Source organism: Pteropus medius, unplaced genomic scaffold (assembly GCF_902729225.1).
Source record: "Pteropus medius unplaced genomic scaffold, Ma_sr-lr_union100, whole genome shotgun sequence".
NCBI classification, from domain to species: Eukaryota; Metazoa; Chordata; class Mammalia; order Chiroptera; family Pteropodidae; genus Pteropus; species Pteropus medius.
In genome coordinates, this window is record NW_024346667.1 from 19,691,862 (window position 1) to 19,718,407 (window position 26,546).

The 26,546-nt window shown below is 40.8% G+C and overlaps 1 protein-coding gene across 11 annotated transcripts in view; it reads right to left on the reverse strand.

The window, feature by feature from the left end:
• Positions 1-17,155, reverse strand: part of ADRA1A (adrenoceptor alpha 1A) — a 77,752-nt gene extending 60,597 nt beyond the window's left edge. For 10 of the 11 annotated variants that reach the window (XM_039876155.1, XM_039876156.1, XM_039876157.1 and 7 more), the window contains exon 1: positions 15,647-16,959. In XM_039876155.1, the coding sequence (XP_039732089.1) occupies positions 15,647-16,529 (883 nt within the window). In that variant the 5' untranslated portion in view covers positions 16,530-16,959. Of the gene's footprint in view, positions 1-15,646 lie in introns of all 11 variants that reach the window. The other variant, XM_039876158.1, reaches the window with a different exon arrangement.
• Positions 17,156-26,546: the final 9,391 nt, after the last annotated feature.

Consider the following 26,546-nt stretch of genomic DNA (forward strand, 5'->3'; position numbering starts at 1 on the left):
CATCAAAATTGATGTTCTGCTTTAAATATAGTGTTTCTAAAGATTTTGACAGATTTTAGGAATTTCTATAATATAAGCCAGAGTTTATCAATCTTGGCTCTCCTGTCATTTGAGCTGGATAATTCTTTGTGCTGGGGGGCTGTCCTGTGCATTGTAGCATGATTAGCTAGAGGCTGATAAAACTATCCACCCCAATGGTGACATTGTGACAACCAAAAATGTCTTTATATATTGTCAACTGTCCCCTGAGGGGGCAAACGCACCCCTAGTTGAGAACTACTGCTATGACTTCTTTAGGAATGGTTTGTTCTTCTAGGATTTCATTGTCTCCTAGAGTTTCCTTTTAACAAATCGATTTCTGAGATTGTCCTTTAGTTATTTCTTAATGATAGCAAAAAATTTTTAAAAAACAGCACATTGCAGATTGCACGTAAACTTCAAAACTCATTTCTCATTATAATGGATCAAATTACATGCTCAACTTGTAAGCAACAGGTTTCTCACTGGCAACTAAATGCCCTGACAATAAGCTTAATGTAGATGGCACATGGAAGGAAGGAAGGAAGGAAGGAAGGAAGGAAAGGAAGGGAAGGAAGGAAGGAAAAGAAGGAAGGAAGAAGGGAGGAAGGGAAGGAAGGAAGGAAGGAAGAGTGGGCAAAGACTACTGCTCTGCCAGCATTCCAGAGTAAGACAGCTGGTGTGCCCCTTGTCCACTTTCCCCTCTTCTCCTGTGACAATGCACCCTTAACTCCTTCCAGAATATCTTCTGATACCATTTACTGGGTCTGGAATCAGATGCCATCAGCGCAGAGAGCAACCTGGATTCCAGACCCCCTTCAGCAGCCACTGCTGGTAAGAAGGTAAGGGCTGAGCATCCAGGACAAAGCGTCCTCTGGTTGTTTCAACCTGCACAGCGCCATTTTTGTGTTTTATATGTTGGGCTTCTGGGTAGGATTTTATTTGAACAAGGAGTTCTGAAGCTGAGAAGTTTGAAAGCCAATGACCTCATGCAAGAAGGGCTTTTAATTCATGGCCAGACCCCTTTCCTCTACTCCAGGAAAGGCAGCTGAGCAGCTCCAGAAAGATGTCACCTCATCCCTGCTGTCCCTCAGTTTCCACTTCTCTGTATGAGCATAGCAACTTCAATATAGGCTTGTTCTGGGAATTAAATTAGGTGCAATAAGTGGCGTGTAAGCACTTATGCTTTGGACTGCATTTTTGTGTCTCCCCTAAATTCATACATTAAATCCCTAACTGCCAATATGATGGTTTTTGGAGGTAGGGGTGTGGGGGAGATAATTAGGTTTAGATGAGGTCATGAGGGTGGAACCCCCATAATGGGCTTAAAGCCCTTATAAGGAAATGAAGGGACCAGAGATCACTCGCTCTCGTCCATGTGAGGACACAGCAAGACAATGGCTACTGTGAACCAGGAGGAGGGCCCTTACCAAGAACCTGACCATGCTGTACACTGATCTTGAACTTCTCAGTCTCCAAAACTGTAAGAAATAAATGTCTGTTCTTTAAAAAATTCAGTCTGTGGTATTCCGTCATGTCAGCTTGAACTAGACAATCACCTATCACATCAGATATATAAACTTTATTTCTTTTTCTTAGAAAGAAACTTGTTAAATATTTCTCATGATTTCATCTAATTCTCTTGTGCTCAGGGCCAGAAGAGATGGCTTAGCTTACCGAACTTTATATACAGGGACTCTGTCGCTGTCTGACCCTATAGGTATCTTCTTCAAACTGCTTTATCTTGAACCACAAACTGCCATGGTACCAAAGGAAATGATCGCACCTCAGATCACCCTCATTTTCTGCTTCACACCTTGATATCAACGTGAAAAGTTGCCTGAGCTGAGACAGTGACTTCTAGATCAAGCTGAACTTCCTCATCCCCTTTCTAAAGTCTTAATAAATATAAAGGAACACACATATGGGTAAAATTTTACATCACCACTAAAAACACTAGAGAAGGGCAATATCTATAAGCCAGAACCTCTGAGAAAATTCTGGAAACTACAGTTTGGACATGACCGGCCTGAATGAAAAACAGATGAGTCCTCAGTTTACCTCAAGAACAGGGGTAAAGGTAAGATGGCTCCACGTTGCTGCTCGGTGACACCCCCAGAGACTTGGAATAATACACAGTGGGGACACAGGCAGACTCAGCGGTCTTTTTCAAAGACAAATCTTAGCTATACTCAAGCATCCGAGAAGAATACTGATGCCGAGGTCCACGCAGGGTGGGAAGTCCCTTGGTTTTCCCAGGCAAGGTCAACAAACAGTAATGGGAGGCTCTTTGGGACATGGGTCCCAGGGGCCCAGTCATGCCATCCGGAGGAGAGGCCGCTGCACCGCTGGGCCAAGCAAACAACAAAAATTCTGCTGCGTAAAAGCGAAACCTTCTCCTTCTATCCCTTTCTCTGCTCCTCGTGGAAAAATAGATGAGTACTCTGGCAAATCTAAACTACAATGAAGACACTTATTTCCTTCTCCCCTTAACCTGAGTCTGAAAAAATTGGACAAGGACCCACCCAGTTCCAAACAGAGCCCATTTAAAATTTTATCACTAGGTCATCCTCTACGAGGCTGAACAAAGAAAAGAATTACTGTTCCCTTGAAAAGATTCAGCCGTTCAGGAGAAGACATCGATCTGAGGAATCAGAGCAAAAGTCTACCTTTTGAAGAGTGACATAGGAAAAATCTCTAAGGTGCAATGACATAAGACTTAAGGAGCTAATGGGTTTGTAAAACAAATATCAGCAACATTGAAGACGGAACAATGTGCCAGTAAAATAGAGTGAAGTGGAGGGAACACGAAAGAGATTGTATAATACTAAAGCTAACTAGGTAAAATACAACCCAGATGAGAAACTCAAATGGAAGTCAGAAGAAATCAGTGAAAAGAAGACTAATATGAGAAAAAAAAAGCAAAAGAAAAGGGGGCAAACGTAGGAGATCCAAAATACAGCTAATAGGAATTCCAAGAGAAGAGTAAAGCAGAAGTGGTTACTGAAGGACATTGTCTTTAGCACTGTGTTCTAAAAATGTGCAATGGGTTCCAGGAAATAGCAATAAAAGCCTAACCCCTCAAACTAGAAATTTCCAGGAGACATTTTTAATTTGATCGGGGGAAAAAATTCTATAAGCATCATGGCTAGAAAATGAATGCATAGAGAGAATATGTGACAAAAAGCAATTGGCAAGTTGGCCTCAAGTCATTTATAAAATGCTAAATAACAAGAGACAAAGAGGTAACAACAGCATTTTGAAATTAAAAAAATATATATGTAACTTGAGTTCTATACTCAGAGAAATTGTCTTTCATGTGTTTTAGGCTCAGGCATGTAAGGGCTCAGAAAACGTATTTTGCTTAGAGCTTTATTGGTAAAATTTTATTTGGTGTTACATTTTTCTTTAATATAATAGTAAATATTTTTAACCTTATGAGCCATGCAGTCTCTGTAGCAATTACTCAACTCTGCCACAGTAGCATGGAGGCAGCCATGGCTGATTTGTAAGCAAACAGACATGGCTGTATTCCAATAAAACTTTATTTACAAAAATAGGCTATAGTTTGCTGGCCTTAGTTCCACATGGTAGATAAAGTGACATCCAGAGCTCGGGAGAGTAAATCACAGTATATAATAAGAGGGCTATTAATATTACTAAATTAAATTATAGAAAGATACAAAAGACAAAATAGGTAATACAAACATTTAATAGAAATGATCTAGATTTAAAATACAAATTTTATTAACCCAAAGATGTAGGTTTCAGGGAGAAGAGAAAATAGAAATGTGCCAACCTTCTTCCTTTACATGGGCAAACGTGGGTGGTAGCTGATGGTAAGAGAAATGAAGATTAAAAAAGTGCTTTGAAAAGTTCTAATAAAACTTCTAGTAGAATTAAAAATAGGAGACAACCTTTCCAAAACATTGAAAAATTAAAAAGCAAAGAAAAAAATGATCCATTTTGCAAGAGACAATAAATCAATCAAGGAAGGAAAGAAGGAAGGAAGGAAGGAAGGAAGGAAGGAAGGAAGAAAGGAAGGAAGGAAGGAAGGAAGGAAGCAAGCAAGCAAGCAAGCATAAAGCCAGGAAGCACAAAACAAGAAGACAAAAATCAAACTAAGTATATGTTACAATCAGTGAAAATTAGTTAAATCCTTATTAAGAGATAAATATCCAGATTAGATACATAGACTATGAAAAATCCATTTGATGCAAGATATACAAGCTGATATATGAAAAGATGGGCAAAGATATGTTGGCAAGTGCAAATAAAAATATATTAGCAATTATATTATATTTTTAAAAATGTACTATTAAGAAAAAATAAGTAGGACAAAAATGTCTATCTTCAAATAAAAATATTATTGACTCAGTCTTTAAATATCAAGCAACAGCATCAACCTATACAAAGCAAAACCTGTTAAAATTATAAGAAATAATTGGAAGAATTATTCCCAGTAGTGGTGAGAAGGTTTACCATACCTCTGTCAATATTTGACAAATAAAGTAGATGATGGATAAAGGTAAAGAATAATGGATAAAGATGATCTTAAAAACACCATTATTAAAGTTCGGCTACTATATATCTATTAAACATTAAACATATTAAGTATGCTAATATTGATCACATATTAAGTCATAAAGAAACCTTCAATAAATTCCACATCATCTGACCACAATGCAGTAAATTTCAAATTAATTTTTTAAAGTGGGAGATAAAAATATCAATTATTTTCAAATTAACAAACAATAACACAATGAATTCTCTCCTGTCTACATAGGACAAAGGACATATTAAAAGTGGAAATATGGATCAACTGGATGAAAGCACTACCTAGCAAAACAATAAGAGAAGGAACTCATGTTTAGTTAGAGAGGCATGTACAGTTGTGATTGTTATTAATCTTAGACAAGAAAGAATTAAAATACATAAACTAAACAATCTGCTCAAAGCAATATAAAAGAACAAATATAACCCAAATAATAAAAGAAAGAAATTTTAGAGATTAAATTAGTGCACTGGAAAACAGATGAAATTGATTAATAAATCTGGGACATAGATTCTTTGAAAAAATTAATAAAATAGACAATCTTCCAAGACATCTCAGTGAAGACAAAAAGAAAGAAAACACGAGTACATGATATAGGGAATGAGAAAGATAGAAAAGAAAGGAAAAATTACAAAATTTCATATAGAATCTTAAGCTAAAATGTTAAACCTCAATGAGAAGGAAAATGGAAAATAAGAAAACAAAGATTATCAAATCTGACAATCAGAATAGCCTACTATCCATGGAAGAAATAGAAACCAGTCTCCAAGAATTTCATCCATAAAAGGAGCTATGCCCAAATGTTTTATGGGCAAGTTCTTTCAAACCTTCAAGGAACACATAATTCTTATGCTATTTAAACTGTTCCAGATTGTAGAAAAAATAAAAAGTGTCCCAATTTGCTTTATGAAGTTAACATGAATTTATACCAAAATGTGACCAAGACGGCACAATGAAATAAAACACAGTTATTTCACATAGAAATATAGATGCAAACCAGAAATAAAGTATTTAGAATAATGCAATAACATAAAAAAGAATAATAACTGATCAGATAGAATTTAATCCAAGAATACATGAAGAGGATAATTTTATGAAATTGCATATATCAAATCAATGTAAACAAAAATGTTAATAATAATGAATATCAGAAAAGCAGCATTTGATAAAATTAAAAAATCATTTTTGATAAATTTGTTCTATAAATTATAGACAGACACTTCTGTGAAATGATGCAGTGTGTTGATCTAAAACCAACAATCAGTATCATATCTAATGTTGAAATACCAAGGCAGTATTGCCTAATTTTGTTGTCATAAACAGTTTTCCGGCATATATTAGTAAGTACGATTAAAAGTAAAGCATAAACAATAGTTCAAAAATAATTTGGGAAGCAAATGGAGAGACGTGTTACATTTCTTAACAAGAGATCTCAGTGTGATAAAAAATGTCACTTTTCAAATTAATTGATATATCCTAAAACACTATGATTAACACATGACAGGACGTGTGTGTATGTGTGTGTGTGTGTGTGTGTGTGTGTGTGTGTGGCACGTAACAGCACGCGTAACGCCACGTGTGTGGTGGGGGAGGAGTGTAACTTGATAAAACAAGTCTAGAATTTTCCTGGAAGAATGAACATATGAGGACAGACAAGATAATTTTGAAAAAGAATATTCATCCTGGTAAGTTACACCAGAACATATTGAAATGTATTTTGAAACCACAATAATTAAAACAATGTGGCACCAATGCTAGAGTAAAAAGACAGATAAATGGGACACAAGCGAGACTCCCTATAAAGATTCAAGATTCTAACACAACGAAGGTGGTTTTCCAAATGAGACAGGAAAGGGCAGGTTACTCAATAAGTCTTTTAAGAATATCTGGTTAATCATTTCAAAATAAATACAGTTAGACATTATCTACCAACACACAAAAATAAATTCCAGGTAGATTACAAATGATGCTCTAAAAGAACTAGGAGAAAATAAGGGTTATCTGACTTACATCGGGGAAGATCTTGTGAAGAATCCCTGAGAAGGCACAATCCATGAAAAAAAGATTAAAATATCTGATTATATTAAAAAATGTAAGTGTGCACATATTGGTAAAAGCCACAAGAACAATACAATGCAAAAAAAAAAAAAAAAACCAAATGGGAAAAAGAGTTGTTAAATATGTATAAGGTTTATAACATTACTAAATACTCCTCATCTTTATTCCCTTTTTAATAAACTCATCTTTCTGCCTGAAATCCGTTTGCCATTGTGATTCCATAAAAAGTGGACACCACACTGGGAAGGAGGAGGACATGATTCAGAAGAGTGTCCCATTTAGCCAGAAAAAGGGATATTTACCTCCCGTAGGTGGACCTTGGGGAAAATGGGTAAGGAGGCAGTGGGAAGACGCAGTCGGGTGTTTAGCACTGAGCTACCCTCTAAACAAGGACCATAGAGACATTTCAGAAGATAAAGGTAGGAGTGAAGTTGTTTTTTCCCATTCTCCATTTTAGGAGGTGACACAGAAGGGCTACTGCTTCTGTTAAAGTGGCAGCCAGGGTGGCTGGGCAGAGAGCAGGCTTAGGCAGGCGCATGTGTGGTATGGAAGGAACCCATACCCACAGGGAAGGGCTTTCTATGCCTTGAGACAGAGATGGAAAGTGGCTGAGGACTTGGCTCAGGAGCTTGTAAAAGGTGATTGTGGAAGCTGAGGAGACAAAGTGATTCCCTGGCCAATGGCAGCAGATCAGGTGTCACTCCAAATGGAGTCTCAGACAAAACTTGAGGGTCCGTTGTAGCAGTGAGAACTGAGTAGAGCTGCATCATCAGGGCGGACAACAGTGCCCAGAGAGCAGGCTCAGACTCGTCAGGGGACAAGAGCATGATGGCTGGGACTAGTGCTTAGGGACGAGTCACTAGACTGAACCAACCTCCCCAGCGCAGGACACTAAAAATTACAATGGAGGGCCCTAATCTATCTCCCTTCCACTCCACCAGGAGGCTGGGTGAGGCTCTGGGCCTGGTCAACAACTTAGCAGGTGAATCCGAAAGGAGGAGATATCCAAAAGAGGCTGAGTATATAAAGACATTGCTTAAACAATCAGATCTGATTGAGCTTTCTTGGATTTAGCTAAAGTGTATGTGTGTGTTTTCATGGTTGTTTATGAAAAAGATCACATTGGTTTTGGAAAATAAAAAAGTTACATTTTCTCAGTATATCTGAATGTAGCATGAGAAAACTGGCAACTCAGAATATACAATAAATAATGATTAATACTTTCAATGTGTAAAAGGAGCTTACAAATAGAAAAGAAATAAAAAGAAACAGATTTATAAAATGTGACCAAAAAGCACAGACAGCAATTGCACATCATAAAAGACAAAATACAAATTACTAATAAAAATATGGGAGAAATTTTTTAAATAGTAAAGAAATATGCAATTTAAAAATGAGAAGCCACTATGCAAATGCCCAGCTGGCAAACCACATAGCAGGGTTAAAAGACAGTGAACCTGCTAGACAAGGAAAAGGCCTTAGCAAAACGTCCTCACATCCTAACCCGAAACCATGAAGTAACAAAACACAACAAAGCCTTCGTCGCTGAGTGCTGTCTCCTTCAAAGTAATGACCTGCTTGTCTGTAGCCTGATTCGAAAGACTGAGCTATTGTTCAAAGCATTGTTAGAACTCATTGTGGACGTCTTCTGAGCCTGCAGTACATTCTTCTAAATATGATGGTAAATCTCCATTGACAGACTCATCTTGTGGAAAGAGCCCAAATTAATTTAAAGCCAAGTCTGGTTATACTATTTATGATCAGTGAAAGGTTTTCTCATAAATGTACTCTGCAGGCAATGACAAAAGAGCATTCCAGAATCCTGTGACAGCTCACGGAAATAAATATTTTCAACCACATTGAGAAGGATTATCTTGGCAAGATGCCTCTCACCTGTCCTGTGTAAAGGTCTCCCAACTGGTCTAGCCACAGTCTTCTTTTCACTAATCCTTTGATATTTTGAAATGTAGACTTGATCATGTCATCCCTGTTCCTGATCATCTTTGGATAAAAACCAAAACTCATAAAATGGCTCTAAAGCCTTATTTAATCTGGACCCTCTCTCTCCAGCTTCATTTGACATCAGTTACACCTTAGCCTTTCAGTTCTGGCCACACCGGCCTTCTGGAAAATCCTCATGTCAGAATTTTGCCCATTCTGTTTCCTCCCTCCCCCCTTTGGCCACTGAACACCCTTCATTTTACAGATCTCGGCTCATAGGTCAAGCTCTCCCTCCCAGCAAAACGATCTGTCCTCCCAGCTCAGGGTCAGCCTCACCCAAGTATATGTTTCCAAGGCTCCACCCACGTCCGCTTTACTGTATGTAGTTGCGGATTTCTATGCGGTTATCTGATTAACGACTATCTCCCCACGAAGATTAGAAGCTTGCAGGAAAGCAAGGACCCCAACTGTTTTCAGTTGGTGCATTGCACAAAGTCCCAAATATAGGAATTCTCAAAAACAAACAAGCAATTTACAAGAGAACTGTTGTTTGAAATGGCTGTGAGGTAGATGTGCAGGATGGCCACAGTAATCCCTCCAACCCTCTCTGCAACTCTTTGTTGCTCATCCATCAGATGAGTCTATTTCCTGGAACCTATGGACTTGCTGGCCTTGTGACCTGCTTTCACTGCAGGATGAGGCAGCAGTGACATCGGGCCAGCTCTGGATCTAGCACTTCAACAGCCTGGCAGCATCTGCCCTGGCTCTCTTGGAGAGAACTGCACTCTGTAAGAAAGCTGGCCTACACCACTGGAGGAAGAGAGGCTACCGATTCTGATGGCCACTCCAGAGAGCTGGATGAACTGGGCTTTAGCTCATGCCCAACCCAAAGAATCACCAGCCATAAAATGGTATTGCTTTAAGCCACTAAGTTTTGAGATGGTTTGTGGTACAGCAAGAATAACTGAAAAACTGGTCTCTTATCTTAAAATTATAATGGCTCTTAGATTCTCTCCACACAATTATCTCTAAGAGATCAACCTTTTCCATATGACTCAGGGGACTGATCCCTTTGTACTTGCAGGGAAGCAACACAGTCTCTGGTTATCTTGGGCATCTATAACAGTCAGAGCCATCATAAGTCATTTAGATGTCATTACATGTACTTGCCCTTTTTCCTTGCTGTTTTTCACATATCACCATCTGAAACTTTGCTATGTATTTAATTGTGCATTTTCAGCTCCATTAGGGCAGGGACCTGTTCGCCTTCATCTACAGTGGTTCTCTAGCTGCCTGACACATAGTACATGCTCAAAGAAATTTGGATGAATGAATGAATGAGTCATTCTCTGCCTCACTGCTACCACCTGATAAGCCCCTTGCCATGTTTGTCTTCCTCAAACATCTCTTTCAAACATATTCCCGCTGCTCACCACCATGACATCTGCTATCTTTTTTATTTTAATGTAATTCTCAAATATTCCGTGTCCACATGAGCCACAGCTCAGCCCAGTGCTGCCTCCTTCAATCCAGAGATAATAGCAATGGCCAGGTCCAATAATAATGCCTATTTTATATTTAAATCAGATAACGTATCCAGACGTCAGACACATAACTACGTGTTAAGTAAATTTTGCTCCCTTCATCCCTTTCTCTCTGATGCTTTCTCTTTCTCAGGCCTCCAGGGGCATCTACCGCTCATGGCAACAATCTTATGTCAGTATATGTCAGTAATGGTCTATGAATCACATGAAGTCTGATAAAATAACCAGCTGACTTGTATAACGCCCTCTATTTAATAAAGCCTCAGCTGAAATCTCAGGCTTACACCTTTTTCACCCAGCACACTGCCTCTGGGACTAGTGGGCTCCAGACCAAAGGGTAAAATAGGCAAAGATGATGTACACACTTCAGGTGCCAGGGCTTCTGGGTGAGGCACATTTTCACCGCTTCTTTCTTTCATATGTTGAAGGCTAACATCTTCATATTCTCTCTATTCATCTCCATGTTCAAAACTTGTTTCTGTTTTTTAAAAAACACATTCACTCCAAGGTATAAATGACTGGTAAACTCAAACGTGATCTCCCTCCCATGAAAGGGTTCTGAATCTCAACTAAACATTTGGGATACAAAAAGAAAACAAGACTAACAAGACTTAGACTTGAGAGCAGGCAAGTCAGGTTCCTATCTGCAATCAAACTGTTCAGTCCAGCAACCAACTTGGCCCTCGTGAGAAGGGGCTGGTGAGGGAGGGAGTGTGGATGCAATGAGGAGGCAGCGTTTTCACAGCCTTTGGTGATGAAATGGAGAGCATTCACTCAACTGGTTATCTTGGGCTGGGTCCTCGGCATGTGGGTGCTTCACTTTTTAGCTTTATATATCACATTCATATCTACTCTCGTTTTAGTTTCTAATCCCACTGTGTTGGCAGCCTAGAGCAGATTGATAACCTCTCTTTCCCAAGAGAGTACTTAAGAGCCCATGTCCCTTCTGTGTGATAATATAATGGCACATTTATTCTTCTGTTTACATTTTGCATGAAAAATGTACTTAAGATAGTTAACTAAAAACAAATAAAATCTCATTAATGGCCCAGTGGAAGTAGTCAGCCTTCAAGTCCCTGCTCAGGCAACAGGGACATCTCTAGAAGCTTCCATGGTGGCCTCCAGACAGGGTTAACTGCTATATTCCTTAGCACTTATAATACCGCTTTGAGGACCAATCTCAAAGACTTGTGATAACTGTTGTTATTTGTCTCCTTAACTAGACTGTGAGGCCCTTGTGGGCCAGGAATGTGCTTTAGTCATCTTTTTATTCTGTTTAACTCAGTGCCTGGTACTGATTATACAGTCAACAAATCTTGGAAGATTTAGTCTCTTACTTGTTCAGTGTCAAGAAAAAAATGTGTACCACAGATTTGGTAGGTTTAGGGGTCTTCCGCCCTACTGAGCAGCTTGGTCAGATACTGTTAAGCATAAATTTTCAATTTCCCTCCTGTCACACCCCATTATTAGGATTTAAAGGAAGCCCAGTGATTCTGGGAGCTCCTCTCTTACCACAACTCCCCTGCACTATAACATCTTCGCTCCATCTTCCCCAAGAGAGCAGATTCGAGAGGAAGGCTCTGATAAGACCAGAGTCCACCTTCACCGAGAGCTGCGGTCCCCAACGTTTTTGGCACCAAGAACCGGTGCTCCTATGAGAATCTGACACCTGATGATCTGAGGTGGAGCTGAGGCGGGGATGCTAGCACTGGGGAGCGGCTGCAAACACAGAGGAAGCTTCTCTGCTAGCCGCCTCTCACCTCTTGCTGTGTGGCCCAGTTGCTAACAGGTCTGTGGCCTGGGGCTTGGGGACTCCTGCCCTAGAGGACCTCAGGACCCAGCCTCTTCTGTTCATCTCCCTGATCCTCAGTCATTACCAGAAGTTCCAAACTCCTAGTCACCTATCATCGCCCGAGCTTTTTCTACCACTTCTCTTATATGACCCCTAATCTGATCCAGTTTATGTCTCTGCACAAACACCCCCTCCTCACTGTGGCCCCTAGATCTAGTCAGTAATCAGCAACAATTCCTATAATCCTTAGCTTCTTAACTGTTAATGAGTAACATACAACCTTCTTGACTGGTCTTACTTTAAATTTATGGTCATGTCTCAATAGGACTCCTCAAGAATTCCTGGTGACTCTATTACATTTCCATAATCTATTTACTCTGTCATCTGAAAGATTAATATTTTGCATCTTCTTTTTCTCCTTAAATCCCCATCATTTCCTATTCCTTCCTCTCTGATAGGTGATCTTGCTACTTATTTCATTGAAGATCTAAATACATCCCAAAGAGAGCTTTACCTCTCTCCTTCCACTGTATTTTCTCATTATTTCTCAACTCTCCACTTGGGAACTGAGTCCCATCTTCTCCCTTGCCTATATCATCAGCATCTCTCTACCCCATCATTTCTATCAGAATATAAATACGATAGCCAATCTTCCACCTTTGAAAATTCTCTCTAGGTTCTTTCAGCTACACTCAATTTCCCTGCTCCACTGCCTGGCAAAACCTTTCCAAAGAGCTGTCTACTTTCGCTGCTGCCACTTCTTCATCTTCCATTCTCTCCAGAAAGCACACGACCAGGATTTTGTTTCCATCACTCTACTGAGACTGAAATCCTCAAAGGATCTCTTCATATCTGCAGGGATCTCCACATGGCCAAATCCAATGTCAATTCTCTGTCCTCTTCTGACGGGGCCTGGGAACTGTATGTGACGCAGTTGATTACTCTTGCCTTCTTGAAGCATTTCCATTTGGCTTTGGGAACACCATGCTCTACTCCCTGGCCACTCCTTCTCAATTTCTTTGGCCAACTGGTTCTCCTCCTTTTCCCACCCTTCAAATATCCAGGATGCCTCAAGGGTCCTTCCATTTCTGTGGCTTTAAATACGTTGATGTGTCCCAAGTTTATAAAGTAACCTAACTTCCCTTTTTAGCTTTAATTCATATATCTAATCACCTACTGAACATCTCTACTTAGATGCCTAATAGACACTTCCCAACATAGGCTATACAAAATAAACACTTGTCCTTCATACTCCCATCAGCTCCTTATAACCTTGTCATTCTCTGGTTTTCCTAGTCTCAGTAAAATGCACCATTTATCCAGTTATTTAGACCCCAGACCAGGAAGTTATCTTCAATTCCTCTTTTTTCTCACACCCTATGTCCAAACTTGTCAGCTCTACTTTTGAAATGAGTGCTGAATGTGATCAATTCTCATCACCTCCATCTGTCTCACCTGAGTGTGAGGTATCACAACCTTTATCCCCTTGACTTCTCCACCAGTCTCCTACCTGGTCTCCCTGCTTCCACTCTCACCCCTAAACAGCCCACTTTCTACCCAGTAACTAGAAAGATCCTTTAAGATATAAGACTAGCCACTCATCTTCTAAAAACCCTCCAGTTGGATGGCTTCTCATCACAATTAGAAAAATATGCAAATTCTACGTTGACTTAAAAAAACCTACATTCTCTTGACCTTGTTTATCGTCTCAGCCTGTTTTTGAACTTGTCTTCCCCCTCATTCTCTGTGGTTCAGCCACACTGGCTTCTTTACTCTGCCTTGAACAGGTCAGGTTCTTCCCCATCTTTGCATTAGCTGTTCCCTCTGCTCAGAAAGCTTTTCCTCCTAGACTTCGCAAGGCTTATTCCTCACTTCAGTCAAGTGTGTGCTCAGACATCATCTCTTCGGAGAGGACTTTCCCGACTACCCACTCCCATTGTCCTGATACTCTCTAGTCTCTTATTCTGTTGACTTTTTAAATAGTGCTTATTAATCTTGAATTCTTAGTGTATATTTATTTGTTTATGTCTATCTCTCTCAAAAGAATGCAAACATCTTACTGTCAAAAACTTTTCTGCCTTGTTCATCCTAAGTGTCTAGAACAAGTAAACAGTAAATAACTTGATGAGTGATGTATGCATGAATAAATGTGCAAACTTCGGGAAGAAGAGATGGGATGTAGGAAGGTAGGTAAGCAGGTAGTAGTAGTTCAGGTAAAAAGTGTTATTTAAATAAATTCAAGGCTGTGATGTATTTCTAGGAGCAGAGTAAGCAATCAGGACGGGCAGGCACAATGGACGGCCAGCTAGTGAACTTAAAAGGCCTCCGGAGAAGCTCTGTCAGATAGAAATTTCCACAATGATGAAAATGTCCTATATCTCTGCTGTCCAAAACAGTAGCCACTAGCCACATGTGGTTATTGAGCACTTAAAAGGAGTAACTGAATATTAATTTTCTTCAATTTAAATTCACATTAAATAGCCGCATGTGGCTGGTAGCTATGGAATTAGGCAGTGAAACTTTAGAACCTGGAGAATCCCTTCTCCCTGCTTGTGATTTCAGGATAATAATGCATACCTCACTGAGCTGTTGAGAGAACTAATGAAATAAAAAGCCTTGTCAAATGTCTGAAACAAAGCTGGTCCTCAAAAAATAATGGCTGCTAAGATTACGTCGCATTGCAAATTAAACCACTTTAATTACATGCCATTTAAATGTGGCTCCGAAGTGCCGGAAACAGATTTTTATTAATTTTTATCATAATTTTTTGTTTATCATAACTTTTACCAGAGTTTGTGGATAACCAATGTGTGGGTCTATATTTGAGTTCACAAACTAAAAATAGCTAACAACCATTTTGGGATCTCATGACGGCCTTTCATCCATAGATGACTATTGCGAGTGGATCAGTTTGCTGATACTGCTAATGAGCTAATTAGTTTTGACAATGGCTAATTCGGCATTTGCAAAAACTGGATTTGTAACATTACTGTATTATTTTCAAACAGTGTCATCTGCAACTTTCCAAATGATTTTGGATAAAAGTAGTGTTTGCTTTAATACTTACTATTAAAGTACAGGGAAAAGTACTTACTGGAAACGTTATGTTGAATTCCTTAAAGCTTAAATTGGTTTGGACACAAAATCATTTTTTTCTTGTCAGTGGCTCATTACACTTTCTTACATACTGAATGCAGAACATAAAATTAACACAGATATAAAACATAAGCAGATCATTATAGCTAACCCTTAGAAATAATCTAATTTGATAATAAAATTACACATCTGTTCAGAAAAAGCATGATGCTTATTTTTAGGCCAAGAGAATCTGCATTCCATAGAAGCAGAGGTGGAAGTGGCATTCCACAGCCCCTGCCTAAGTGTGTGGTGGAGACTCTGAGACTTGAAGGAGGACGGATGTATTTAAACTAAACGCACGATTAAGGGCACTGAGAAAAGCTGATGTTCTTATTAAAAAGACCAATTAATCTGCATCAGTTGGAAGCCACTTTACAGTAGCTGAAAAAGTGCCCTAGGACGTAACATGGTACGAATGAGACTGGAGTAGAAAGAATGAAAATTCACTTTCCTACGAGGAAGTCTTTCCTAAGTTCCCTCCTAGCTTTGCTGTTTGAAATGCAGATCCTTTCTCTTCACCCCCTACTGTGAGTTTGGAGTAGCAGAAGGGGAAGAGGGTGAAGACCCTAAATACTAAGATGAGGTGTAGTCAAGACTTACCGATGGGCATCACTAAGAAAAAAGGCAGCCAGCAGAGGACGAAGCAGCCGACCACGATGCCCAGTGTTTTGGCCGCTTTCTTCTCCCGGGAAAACTTGAGGAGTCTCACGGAGAAGTGCGTCTTGTTCCTGGAGCTGGGCACCCCGCTGCCTCCCACTGGGGCATTTTTCCGATGGATGCGAAGCGTCACTTGCTCCGAGTCCGACTTGTCGGTCTTGAGGCCGGATTTGAGGCCCCGGCTCTCCCTCTTGGCCACCACGTAGACCCGGCAGTACATGACCAGGATGATGGCCAGCGGCAAGTAGAAGGAGCCCAGAGCAGAGAAGAGCACGTAGCCCGGCTCCTCGGTGATCTGGCAGATGGTCTCGTCCTCCGGGGCCGGCTGCCTCCAGCCGAACAGAGGTCCGATGGAAATGACGAGGGAGAGCGCCCAGACGCAAAGCAGAGCCATGAGACCCCTCTTCTGGGTGACGATGGTGGGGTAGCGCAGGGGGTAGCTCACGCCGATGTAGCGGTCGATGGAGATGATGCAGAGTCCCATGATGGACGCAGTGCAGCACAAGACGTCCACCGCCGCCCAGATATTGCAGAAAACCCTGCCAAAGGCCCAGTAGCCCAGGATCTCGAAGATAGCGGAGAAGGGCAGCACGGTGGAGGTTAGCAGAAGGTCGGCCACCGCCAGATTGACAATGTAGTAGTGAGTGACCGAGTGCAGATGCCGGTGGCAGGCCACGGAGAGGATGACTAGGATGTTCCCTAGTACCCCGAAAATGATGAGGCCCCCCAAGATCACCCCCAGCAGAATGGCCTTGGAAATGTTCACCGGTGCCGTTGGGTGGGTGCAGTTGGAGCTGTCAGAGACATTTCCAGAGAAAAACACCATGGTCTCTGCCCGGCCGGGCAAGGCCCGGCTCTCGAGGGCCACCCCCGGGCGGGGGTGGAGGCGGGAGCGAGGAAGCAGAGAGTCAAAAGGTCTCGGCTCCGGACAGCCTAGCCCGCTGGGGTTGGCTGGGGGTGACAGAGAGCTCGAGGGTGGGAAGGAGCCCCGGCCAGCCCTGGAAACCCTCAGAAGGCCTTGCAAAGGGGCAGGGCATTAAAGGCGACATGGTCAGGAGTGCGCGGGGCTGCCTGCGGACCCCCTCCACCCGCTGCGTTGGCCGCAGGCTCCAACTGCCTGCCTCCCCAAGGCTTGGAGCCAAGTTGGAGGAGACAAGTTGCAAAATGCAATCCCAAAATTACGGGAGTCGGCTTTTCTGCCGTGTCTGATCAGTCCTGATTAGAAGATTCAGCATTCTGCACCTAATTTGGAATTCAAAAATCCAGCGCCAGTCTCCCCCCAAACCACAGGCAAGTACGGGTCTGCCGTCGACTCTCGAAGGCAGGGACCTCTGACATCTGGGCACTTCTCCCAGCCCGCAGTTACCCACAGCAGGGCTGGTCTGCGGTGGACTCGCGCTAGATTCAGCTTCTAGGTGCGCAGGTCGGGGGACGTGGATGTGACATGTTTGCCAATACTGAGGCGCCGAGGAGCGTTGTGTGTCCTTGTCCTGAAAGAGCGCAAAGAGAAAGGCAGGGTGTAATCCGGGAGTCCTGGGGACCGAGGCCGCGCGGGGCTCGACGGTTCGGACCGGGCTGGGAGCCCCGCCGACTCTGCGGTCCGAGAACAGCTGGCCCTGCAGCCGCGGAGTCGCCGTGCGCCTGTGTCCCCGCCGCTGAGAAGCTGCTCTGGAGCGCTCTACCACGAGGCCTCTAGCAGTGTTCAAATCCGAAGCAAATAAAACCCAAACTGCAGCGCCTGGTGGCCGGATGACGAGCGCCCTTACGGCGAAATTAAAATCCCCGAAGCCCGCGATGTGCGTCTGGAGAGTGTGTCGCACGGAGCCGAGCCGGTGGGAACCAGTGGGAACCGCTGGATCTGCCCGGTTGCTATTGGAACAGGTTGCCTCGCAGTCACCTGGAGGGCCATGCCGGGGAGAGGGAACCGCTGCGACCCTGGACCTCAGGGCCAGAGCCGCGCGCACGCTCGCGCCGGAGGAATTCACACTTGGGTGTGCAGAGCGCGCGGGTTTGTGGACCAGCCAAGCGGGCCTGGGAGCCAGGTCCCGAGCAAAGCCCAGCAGCAGGTCGCGAGCTCTGAGCGCGACCTAGGTCGGTTCAGGACTCCATTCTAAAACCACAGGGTCAGCGGTCGCGGAGGACTCGAGCCTCCAGCCACACCCCGGTGGGCTGCTGGGGTGCGGGTGGGGATTTGAGAGGGTTGGGGGGAAGCGTCACTCTGCAGAAGGGGCTTTGCAAGTGTCAGTCACTGCGGATTTTGTAGGCGTAAAAATCGAGCCCGCGCGCCAGCGGACAGGAGACGCCCAGGATAGTCTGGGATGGGGGCCACGGTCAGCACAGAATACCTAGGTTTCCGCAGCTGCAAATCGACCTCAGGGACTCGGGCAGGAGTACAAGGAGTGTACTCATCTTGCCTTCTAAGGACTCTGGAGTTAGGCCCAGAGGCGGGACCCCCGGGCAAAGGCTACTGTGAAAATCACAAGTTCAAGAGTTCACAGGTGGTACTAAAAGCAAGCACCTGCGGAAACCCCTATTCCCTACCTCGGGGCGATAAATACGGGGTCAAACGCACTTGTTAACTAGGAGGTAACTTCGCAGAATATTTAAGGAAAACAAGATGCGGCAGGAATGCTGGTATCAGAGCGGGAGAAAAAAGCGGGAGGCGCTCGGAGAGCGTGGGGTCTCCGCTCACCTGGAGGCGGAGGGCGATTTGCCCGCAAACCTCGGCCCGGAGGGACGCCCGCTCCCCGCGTCGCCGCGCACTCACCTGGAGCGCAACGCAGAGCCACCCGCTCGCGCGCGGCCGGGAGCGGCCAGGGTTTCGGTCCCACAGCAGTTCTGTCGCTTCCTCTCTTCGGGGAGAAGGGACCGTCTCTCCGTCTCTCCGAGGAACCAAGTCCTGATTCTTTTGCACCCGCTGACTCACCCCTCCACCACTGAGGTCTTTAAGCTCTTGGTTCTCTACGCTTTACCTGGATATTTTAAAATAAAGAGTGAAATAGGAAAAGAAAACCCAGCTAACCAACAACTCCACATTCACCCTTTTAATATTCAGCTCCTTGGCATTAGCAAAGAACCGCAAGGAACTTTGCAGCTCTCGCTGACGTAACACAGGCAGTAGCCCAGCGAGTAGCGAGTAGCGGATCTCCTGCAGTTACGCTTTTACTCTGCAGTACAAGCACATGCGCATAGCGGCATTTTTTTTTTTTTCTCTTGACTCGAGAGGCTTGGATTCTTGCTTTTCTTTTTAAAAGGTATGGGGAGGTGGCAGGGATATTTTTATTTGTAGTAAATAACTTCTTTAAATGATCTGACTTTACAAGTAAAGAAAAACCGAAAAACATTCCTTAGACATATTAATTACTGTGTGTGTTCAAAGAAATGCCCTTTTGAACAGCTTGATTCGGTTAACACTTGGACTAAGTTCTGTTAAAATCAGGAAGAAGCATATTGTTATGCCAAATATGCAGGTAAATTATGTTATTTGCAGATGTTTTAAGATGCAAGTAAAATCAGATAAAATTCAATAAACCTGACTAATCAAATTATAATTCCAGGAAGATAAAGCTAGCATATCTAAACCTTATTAAATATGATTCATTTCTTTAGACAAATAGGTTTAAAAACCATTATAGTCCTGCTGTAGTTTCTTACAGGGTTTAGAGTTTTTAAAGTGCCACACGTTCTTTTCCAGTTTTCATAAGAAAATGTATCCTTTAAAGGAGAGTTAACTCTCTTTGATTCTCTTTAATTCATTGAGTATAAAAAGCCAACATTACTGGTCTTACTTACTTTTTCTTTTTGATAAATTCCACATTCTGTTTAACTTAGAATTGAATTAAGACATACGTGTTTTGGAATATTGGGAAAGTACTAGAAACCTTCTCCACTCTGATTCTCACCTCCTAACTCATCTCTTTCATCTTTATTGATTGAGACAAAACACATTGTTCTTAAAATATTTACTAGATTCCTTTAAACCTAGTTACAAAAAGATAACTTTGAGTAGTGGTATGCACTCGAATTCCTTCCCTTGAACAAGAGTTTATTAATAATATTGCCTTTTCTAAGGGAGATATTTGGAAGGCTCTTTTAAGTAATATACCACAAAAGCCTTGGAGGAATGCCCATGGTAGAACCAGAGAGCCCTGCTTCATTGAGGACCTGATATTTAGATTTTTTTCTCTTTTGTACACAGTTCCACCCCACTCTCCATATCTATAAGGATAGTACCTACACCTGTCACATTGGATTAGATTTTAATATGATTAAATTTGACTTTAATATATTTTTCAAATATATACACAAACGGCCTGCCCATTCATAAATTGAATTTTATATTGTAGGAGAAGCATACTGGGTGAGGAGACAGGAAATCTGGGTTCACTTGAATAATTAAGTCATTTGCTCTGTCTGGGATTCAGTCCCCTCAGGTGGAGAAGGCTGGACTATTATGCCCATGACTCTTACATCATATCACCAGATATGTATACAATAATGTCTGTCCTTCAGAAATCTCATTCTCTAGAGGGAGATATTATGGTTTAGTTTCATATTCATTAACCTTATACCCTGAATGAGAGTTTTCTATTAAGATCCGTTCCATGGTGGGTAAGGGAAACTGTTATCAGCAAGAAGCACAACTGAAAATTGCTCAGCTCTGCGAGGTCAACGTGTACAAAAGTCTTTGGAATTTCCATCTCCCAACCCCCCCAAAACAAGCATACTCACAGTTCTCCCCCTTCCCTTGCAACTAACTAGCTAGTGCCAAGACTGGGAAGAGTGGCACCTTATTTCCAGCCCCTATGCTACCAGGTAGGTCTTTCAAATCAGCTCTTGGTCTGTAAACATCAATCTTTGAGAAACTAACTCTCCGAACCAATGTTTCCCTTGCTAATCATAGACCCACAAACAGGAAACTATCCATCTGTTGGTTACTCTTTAAAGAATAGCTGTATAATAAATTAGTAAATAGAAACCTCATTTAAAATGAAGTAGGGAGGCCAAAAGGGGGAGCTCTCATGTCCTGCATCTATCAGGAAGCAACAGGGAGAACTCTTTGTTTGTAATAGCCCTCCCAACTTCCTCTTCCCCACTATGAGAGTTTCTACTTTATTTTAGCAGACTTGCACATGGCCTGCCATGGTTGCATGCTCAAAACGAAAAATCTTTGTTGTTCTCAAATAAATCCATTTTACTGGAGAAATATCTGGCTGATTTTTTGTTTAAGGTCAACAGCTGACATGGATGTTCCAGAGATGTTGAGTTAGACCCATGAGAAGTGGGATGAAGAGAAAATAGGCTGTGGAGTCATGAAGATGCTGTCCCTACCCTTTTAAGAGACCAGGGCAAGACTCAGGTTTTTTGAGTCTTGGTTTTCTAAATTCTAAAGGGAAACACTAAAACCCCCCAGGTGGTTATTAGGACTGAGTGAGATTATATCTTATGAAGTTTATCAAACTTCGTGTTATTCATCTTATTAGTCCTTTCTCTTTTTGCTCATTTTGTGTGCTACTTTAAAGTAAAACACACTTCTAATCAAGAGTGGTTCAAATTCCATAGCTAACATAAGCACGATGTATTCAGCTAGAGAAATGTGCAAAATGACCTAAGAATAACACCCGGGCCCACTGATGTAAGCAGAGTGACCCAGCATGGTGGCATGGGAGAGCTGGCCCTGGCTACTGGCTACTCGTTCTTTTCTTTCCAGTCCCCTCGTGAAGGGCTATGCAAATATGTGTGAAAGCTTCAGTCCGTACATACAGACAGCTGTCCCTTCTTGTGCCTCAGAGTGCGCACACTGGTGATGTGGTCTGCCATTAAGAGAATGGGCCCAGGAAACAGGTCTAAAGGCCCTGAAAACAGTTGTGTGGCCATTTGGGGCAGGATATCCAGGGTCTGAGAGCTTGATCTGTAAGGAAATGCACAGGCTTCAGGCAAGGCTATTATATCAGTCCTGTGGACTCTGCCTCACGGAAGGGGCCACATCTAGAGGGAGTCAGAGTTGGGCTCTCCAAAGCCCAAAACTCAAGGCAGGCATTCTTTTGTCTGGACCTAAGGGTGCGACTGTAGATTTCAGGTATAGTGGAAGTTAAATCCACTGTAGGGGAGGCTTGGGGACGGCTCATAGGACAATATTGCTTGATCGAGGGCTTGCAGGATACACAGGATTTAGGCTCGTAGACAAAAGTTAGGAAGGTGAATCAACAATAGCTATACAATGGGGAAATGAATGTGTGTGTGTGTGTTGTGTGTGGTGTGTGTGTGTGTGTGTGTGTGTGTTTCAGAGACACTAGAGGAACCAGTCTAATCGGAGAAGAAGGGCTTGCAATAATCATACACCAAATGCTTTCGATTGGCAGGACTCCATTAGTGATTAGTGGAAAAGTCACCAAGTGTGAGAGGCTTCAAGGAAAAAAAAGCAACCTCAAAATCTGTCAATTATTATCTTAGAAGACAATACACATGGAATTAGGAGCTGTTTTCTGGGACATAATTCCAAGTGACAGAGTAGAGGGCTTAATGCTAAAGACCTGGCTTTTCACCTAATTCCCCTAGGGTTTAAAAAGTTAAAGTGGAGGAAAATGAAAAGCATGGCTAGGAATGATATTGATGTAGTCCCCAGTCACAATTTTCCAAACAAGCATTGCGTTCTAATGCGTTATCGAACTCAGAAAACTGTCCAGTGCACAGACACTGCTGAAGGAATTCTTGGTCGAGATAATTCTGTCTTTGGCATCATTCTTCCTGTTCATTTGCATCTCCCTGAGAAAATAACTTGTTCCACATCTTGCGAGTTGTGGCATTCCATCCTTACATTTTATGTTAGGGGGGAATGTGGAGTCAAGTCAGCCTATAGCTAGATCAGGTAAATTATTTCTTTTAAACAATAAAACGTTGCTCTTGCATAGCAAATGTCAGTTGAGCCATAGAAAATTCTTTCAATACCTTTGTCAAATATCATCTGAAAGGGAAGTGAAACACTTAAATCGATATCTATACCAAAGATAGAAATTCTTTATCTCATTTCTTTACCTGTTGATGAGCTGTTATAGGCACATTAAAATGCTATTGTCCTGTATTTCATTATAAAACACATGCTCATAATATCACATTTTGAAATGTTTGAAATGTATAAAAATAAAACTTATCTGTAATTCTACCACTGGAGAAATAGCCAGTGTTAAATATTTGATACCTTTTCCCATTTTTTATTCATGTGTGTAAATTATATACATAGAAACATATGTATATCTACATAAAATATATGTGTGCATTTATTGTGCGTATATATGTAAATTAGATACAATACTATGATCATACTGTATCTATAGTTACATATTTTGTTTTTTCATTTAACATTATTTTATGAACACATCCTATATTACTAAAATTTCTGTCAAAACATAATTTATAACAGCTGTACAGCAATTCTATTGCATGTACATATCATAATAAATTTAAGTATTTGGATGCTTAGTATTTAGATACTCAGGTTTTTTGAAATTGTCAGCTTTATGACTTCTACTGTAATAAATACTCATATATAATGTACTCTAATTTTTTCTTAAAATCAACTTCTATAAGTAAAATCAGAAGATCAAAACTTATGAATATTTAAAAGGTTACAATACATACCACTTCCTAGAAGGATTTTACAAATGTAAATGAAAAATGTAAACTCGTAACTATAGTTATTGCAGAATCTATTTTGATTTTCTTTGCTTCTTGCCAACCTTGAATATTTATGATAAAAAGGTATGTGAACATAGATAAATGAAATAAACCTTAGCCAAACTGATAAGCAAAAAAAGTTATCAAAATTTTTTATTCCTTAATCATGAATGTATTTTCATACATTTATTTGACATTTCCATTTACTTTTTTGTGATTTGCTTGTCAATGTTTCTGTAAGTCAAGATTTAGTCAGAAACTGCTATAGGCATTTCAAGCAGGAAGTAAATATGCTTTTAAAAATATGTTTTTATTTTTCAAATACAGTTGGTACACAATATTATATTAGTTTCAGGTGTACAACATGGCGATTAGACATTTATATAACTTACAAAGTGATCACAAAGTAAATCTACTACCCATCTGACATCATACATAGTTATTATTATATTATTGACTATATTCCCTATGCTGTACTTTACATCCCTGTGACTATTTTGGAACTACCAATTTGTATTTCTTAATCTCTTCTGCTTTTTTATCCACTACCTCAAACCCCTCCCATCTGGCAACCATCAAAATGTTCTCTGTATCTATGAGTTTGTTTCTGTTTTATTCATTCATTTATTTAGATTCCACACATAAGTGAACTCATGTGGCATTTGTCTTTCTCTCTCTTAGTCCACTCAGCGTAATACCCTCTAGGTTGCAGATGGCAAGATTTTATTATTTTTTTATGGCTGAGTAATATTCCATTGTATATATGCACCACCTCTTTATCCATTCATCTACTAATAGACAACCAGGTTGCCTCCATATCCTGGCTATTGAATTTAAAGCTGCAATAAACGTATAGATTTACATGTCCCTTCGAAGTGGTATTTTGGGTTTCCTTGGATAAATACCCAGAAGTGGGATTACTGGTCCTTCTTTGTCTATTGTCATAGCCTTTATTTTAAAGCCTATTTTGTCTAGTATGAGTATTGCTACTCCAGCTTTTTGTTTGTTTGTTTTTGTTTTTATGAAATAGCTCTTTCCATCCCTTTACTTTCAGTCTGTGTGTATCTTTTGATCTGAAGGAAGTCTCTTGTAGGTAGCATATGTAAGGGTATTGTTTTCTTACCCATTTGTCCACCCTATCTTTTGATTGGAGCATTTAATCCATTTATATTTAAAGTAATTATTGATAGATTTGTAGTTGTTACCATTTTATTATTCATATATTTTATCTTTTTTTCCTTCTTCTCCTTAAAGTAAGGGACTACTTTAACATTTCCTTAAAATAAGGGACTACTTTAACATTTCTTGTAATAGTGATTTGGTGGCAATGAACTCCTTTAGCTTTTTCTTGTCTGGGAAGCTCTTTATCTGTTCTTCGATTCTAAATGATAGCTTTGCTGGGTAAAGTCATCTTGGTTGAGGGTCCTTGGTTTTCATCACTTTGAATATTTCCTGCCAATCCTTTCTGGCCTGCAAATTTTCTGTTGAGGAATCAGCTGACAGTCTTATGGGAGCTGTCTTATAGGCAATTAATTACTCTTCTCTTGCTTCTTTCTTTGTCTTTACCCTTTGGCATTTCAAATATGATGTATCTTGGTGTTCATCTTGTTTGAGACTCTTTGCACTTCCAGGACTTGTATTTCTATTTCCTTCACCAGGATAGAGAGGTATTCTGTCATTATTTCTTCAAATAGGTTTTCAATTCCTTGCTCTCTCTCTTCTCCTTCTGGTATCCCTATGATGCAAATGTTGGTATGCTTGATGTTGTCCCTTAAACTATTTTTATTTTTTTGGACTTTTTTTGTTTTGCTGTTCTGATTGGGTGTTTTCTGCTATATCATCTTCTAAATCACTGATTTTGATCTTCTGCTTCATCTAATCTGTTGATTCTCTGAAATCTATTCTTCATTTCGGTTATTGTATTCTTCTTTTCTGATTGATTCCTTTTTACATTTTCTATCTCCATTTTTGTGTTTTCTATCTCTTTGTTAAAGTTCTCACTGAGTTTGGCTATTCTTCTCCTGTTTATTGAGCATCCTTATAACAGGTGTTTTGAACTTCGCATGTGGTACATTGATTGTCTACATTTTTTAGTTCTTTTTCTGGAGCTTTGTTCTGTTCTTTCATTTGGGACATGTTTCTTTGTCTTCCCATTTTGGCTGCCTGTGTGTGTGTGTGTGTGTGTGTGTGTGTGTGTGTGTGTGTGTGTGTGTGTGTGTTTTCTATATATTAGGTAGGTCTGCTATGTCTCCTGGACTTATTCAATGGCTTTTTGTAGTAAGTGTGTTGTGGTGCCCAGTGGCATGGTCTTCTCTGGTCACCTGAGCTGGGTGCTCCAGCTGTGTCACTTGTGTGGGTCGTGTGTGTACCCTCCTGTTATAGTTGAGCCTTGGCTGCTGTTTTCACATCAATGGGAACGATTCTCTTTTTTACCCCTACCTCTTTCATTCTTCTGACAACTAATCTCTTTTCCATTTCTAAAAATTTGTCATTTCAAAATATTATAAAAGGAATCACACGGTATGTGACATTTTTAAGGTTGACTTTTATGGCTCAGCACAATACCCTAGATATTCATTCAAGTGGTTGCATGTAACAATAGCTCATTCATCTTCATTGCTAAATAGTATTCCTTAGTATAGATGTACCACAATTAGTTTAATCCTTCACCTTTTGAAGGACTTATGGATTGTTTTCAGTTCTAGACTACTATAAATAAAGATGATAAACATTTGTGTACAGATTTTTATGTGAACACGAGTTTTTACATTTCTAAGATAAATAATAAGGGGCCAATTGCTAGGTTATATAATAAGTATATGTTTAGTTTTCTATATTAAAAACAAAACAAAACAAAACAAAACCCTGTCAAACTATTTCCCAGAGGGGCAGTACTATTTTAAATTACCACCAGTGATGTATAATTGATCCACTTCTTTACATCCTTGCCAGCATTTGGTATTGTCACTATCTTTTTTTTATTTTAGCCATCCTAGTAGGTGTGTAGTGATACCTCACTGTGCTTTTAATTTGCATTTCCCTAATGGTTAATGATGTTGAACATCTTTTTATGTGTCAAATAAAATTTCAGGTAAAGATATTTAATAGAAAAAAATGAAAGAACATTACATTATGATGTGGCAGGGACTTTTGCTTGGTCTCAACACTA